This window comes from Vigna radiata, unplaced genomic scaffold, assembly GCF_000741045.1.
Source record: "Vigna radiata var. radiata cultivar VC1973A unplaced genomic scaffold, Vradiata_ver6 scaffold_475, whole genome shotgun sequence".
NCBI classification, from domain to species: Eukaryota; Viridiplantae; Streptophyta; class Magnoliopsida; order Fabales; family Fabaceae; genus Vigna; species Vigna radiata.
Window position 1 is genome coordinate 72945 of NW_014543793.1, and position 3681 is coordinate 76625.

At 28.4% G+C, this 3681-nt stretch overlaps 1 protein-coding gene across 1 annotated transcript; it reads left to right on the top strand.

Moving 5' to 3' along the window:
• Nucleotides 1-1170: 1170 nt before the first annotated feature.
• LOC106754787 (protein NEOXANTHIN-DEFICIENT 1-like) lies at nt 1171-2215 on the top strand. The gene is made up of 4 exons (XM_014636852.2): nt 1171-1388; nt 1484-1567; nt 1842-1905; nt 2022-2215. The coding sequence occupies exons 1-4, from the start codon at nt 1324-1326 to the stop codon at nt 2112-2114; spliced, it is 306 nt and encodes a 101-aa protein (XP_014492338.1). The 5' UTR covers nt 1171-1323; the 3' UTR covers nt 2115-2215.
• The last annotated feature ends 1466 nt before the right edge of the window (nt 2216-3681 follow it).

Genomic DNA, 3681 nt, shown 5'->3' on the forward strand with positions numbered 1-3681 from the left:
AGATAAACTGTCAGCATTTATATATGTATATTTATTTTTATATATTAAAGTTGTTTATGATCATATAAATATTTTATGTTAAATTATTTAATTATAATAAACAATTAAAAATTAATTTATGAGCATTAGTTGTTTAAATAATAATGTTATTATATGTTTACATTTTAGTAAAATACAAAAAATTGTAATTCTTAAAATTATAACTTTTTAGTCTAATTTTAATAAATCAATTAGTTTAAAAAATTGTACTATAATCTTCCGTGATAAACTACATTAATTTCTTACAGGCCAGTTAGATTTTTTTATATTTTTTATTAGGTGTTGAGAAATTCACTTTTTATTTAACACCTAACCAATATTAATAAAGTATCTTTAATAATTTTTTTTTATAATATTTTTACTTTCGTTTACATGATATCTTATCATTCATCCGTTTCAAATATATAAACTAATAAAAATAATGAGATATAATATGTTGTCATTAAAAAAATTATTAAAATATTATAATTTATTAATAAAATAATATTTTTATTTAAAATATAAAATAATTTAAGATGAATAAACTAAAATGTGAAAATATTATTTTTTATTAAGTATTAGAAAAATTAAAATTAAAAAGACATTCTAAAAAGTAGGCTTACTTTATAATCCTCTGTAAGAATAATTAATAGGTTAAATATATCTTTTAGTCCTCATATTTGTTCCCCATTCTCAATTAGGTCTTCATGTTTTTTTTGTCCCAATTGCATCTTAATATTTGTAAATTTGAGACAATTAAGCTCTCTCCATTAACTGGAACTAACGTCGTAGGCCAATTGAGAGAACTTAATTGTCTCAAATTTACAAATATTAGGATGCAATTGGGAAAAAAAACGGAAAGGGCTTAATTGTCTCAAATTACAAATATTAGGATGCAATTGGGATCAAAAAAACATGAAGACCTAATTGAGAATGAGGAACAAATATGAGGACTAAAACATATATTTAACCATAATAATATAATAATATGTATTAATTTTAAATTAAAAATAAAATAATATAATTCAGTGGGTATTAAAGTAACAGCACCCAAAATCAAAAGTTACACCTTGTATTTTTAGTCTGTGTTGGCGCGAAACCTTGTCCCAGTGTAGTTTATGTCCATACAAAAGGACACGCAGGATGAAGAATTTCTGTTTATCCACTCATATAATTAAGTTCTGTACCATACCACACCTTACCCTCTTCTCTCTCACTCTTCTTTCACTCTCTTTTCTCCATTTCTCCAGATTTCTGATCTGTTTCTGACAGATTTGAGCTCGTGTTCAATTGGGTTGTCGATTCATGGAAGCTGTTGAGGGAAGATCTTCTTCTGGATATGGCAAACCTCCATGGGTATTTAGTGGCAGGCAAGTGTAACATGTTTTTTGTAGTGACTATGTTTTGCTCTGTCTTTTGTTTGGTGGTTCTGTTTCTGATGTCTGATATATGTATGTATCATCAGTGCCTGGTATCAACTCCATCTTGTGAAAGCAGAGAAAGCTCGAGCATACATTCCCAGAGAATTTAAACTGGTTGAAGCCTTTGGGTAGGTATAATTCTGCTTGCTTTATAAAATGGAGATTAAATTTCAACACTGATTAGTTTTCCGATTGCTCTTGAGATTAATTAGTTTGAGTTAAAAAGGGAATGAGTTTCTGGCTTGAAGAAGAAAGAGTTTCTTGGAGATTACATAACGAAGAGATATAAATTTGCATTAATGGAGGAACGAAGAGATATTAATGGAAAAGTGTATTATAGTATCATTATTGAAAAGTTTATTTTTGAAAGTTGTGATTTCTGAATTGAATCCCTTGATGCAGATACACTCTTGGCGGTTTCTTTCTAGCAAGTTATGAGGACAGTCCAGTTGGGGTCTTTGATGAGGTTCTGTTAAATTTTAATGTCAGATTTTTGCTTCGGATGTTTTTTGAAACATATTTTCGTAAATTATTGATTGGTAGAATTTGTTGCTGACATTAGAACTTTGTGATGGGTAACAGCTTGTTGTGATCGCAGGACTTGTATGGAACCGCCCAACATCCTGCGCGTATGTTCCCACTTTTCACTATATCATCTTTATACATAAAAATTAAATATGTTTTTTATTGCAAAATTAAAATTTGTTTTTATGTGAGATTTGATATAATTGTTCTCCAAACTTTAAAAATCATCCTTTTTAACTTAATTATGTTAAATAAAATTCATGAGTCAAAAGTGTTTTATTTATATTAATATTTGAATTGTTTATATTATTTCTCATAATACATTTAGCACATTAAAAAAATTTAATGTAATTGAATTAAAAATTTATATCTATTTATTTTTCCAATTTGAAACTAAAATATCAAAGTTTAAAAAAAGAAATTTCAATTTTATCTCAAAATAAAGAAATTATAAGCATATTTAACCTTATCTTTATGCATGCATATATTAAAAAATTTTCCTTTTCATATTATTTAATAAAATAGAATAAATATTTAGCTTAACATAATAGTATTGTTTAGATTTCAAGTTCATAGAATGATATCATTAGGGTTAATCACCATATATTTGAAGTATTATCCATTTTGAAGCTTAGTCGAACACAATTTTGTCTGTTAAAAGCATTTACGATGGTGGAATGAGGAAGAGGTATTTAAACTCCCTTAGATCTCAACTTTTAAGTGATATGAAACTATTGGGTGTGGTAGAAACATAAGCCTCCAATCGAGGTCTAAGGGGAATGTTATTATCCCCGATGGAGGGCTTAAGAGACTAAATGTTCCATTATTGACTCCACGGTGAGTGCCACTATTCTGATCCAAAGTCTGTCGAGTGATATCGTTAGCTTCAATTATCATACATCTGAGATATTGTTCGTTTTGGATCATTATTTGTCATGGTTTTGTCCTTAAAAGGTGTTTCGTAGGATGAAATGAGGAAAGGGGTGTTTAAACCGTCTTAGGCCTCGACTTCTAAGTGATGTTGAACTATTGGGTGTGGTAGGAACATAAGTCCCCTAGTCGAAGATTAAGAGAAATGTTTTGTTATCTTCAATGAAGGACTTAAAGGAACCGAATGTTCCATTATCAGCCCCAAAGATAAAATGTTCCCTTATCGACCCCACGGTTGTCATGGTTTTGTCCTTAAAAGGCGCCTTGGAGGGTGGAAGGAGGAGGGAAATTTAAATTGCCTTAGCCTCAACTTTTAAGTGATATGAAGCTATTGGGTATGGTAGAAACATAAACCTCTAGTCAAGGTCTAAGATGTTTTGTTATCCTCAGTGGAGCATTTAAAAGACTGAATGTTCTCTTATCAGTTCTAAGAAGAATGTTTCGTTATGGATCTTATGATGGATACTGTTATTTCGACCCCAAGTGTATTAAGTGACATAGTTAAGGTAAATCATCATACATCTAAGATATTATATGCTTTGAAGCATTGTTCTTCACAATTTTATCTTTAAAAGGTGACTCGAAGAATGAAAGGAGAAAGAAGTATTTAAATCGCTTTAAATCTCAACTTCTAAATAATGTGAAACTATTGGACGGGAAAAGATATATTTCGATTTTGGATAATAAAAAAATATTTTTGATACAATAATTTTGATTTTAAACTTTATTAATTGTGAATATAATTAAATATTTATTAATTATCATATATATATATATATATATATAT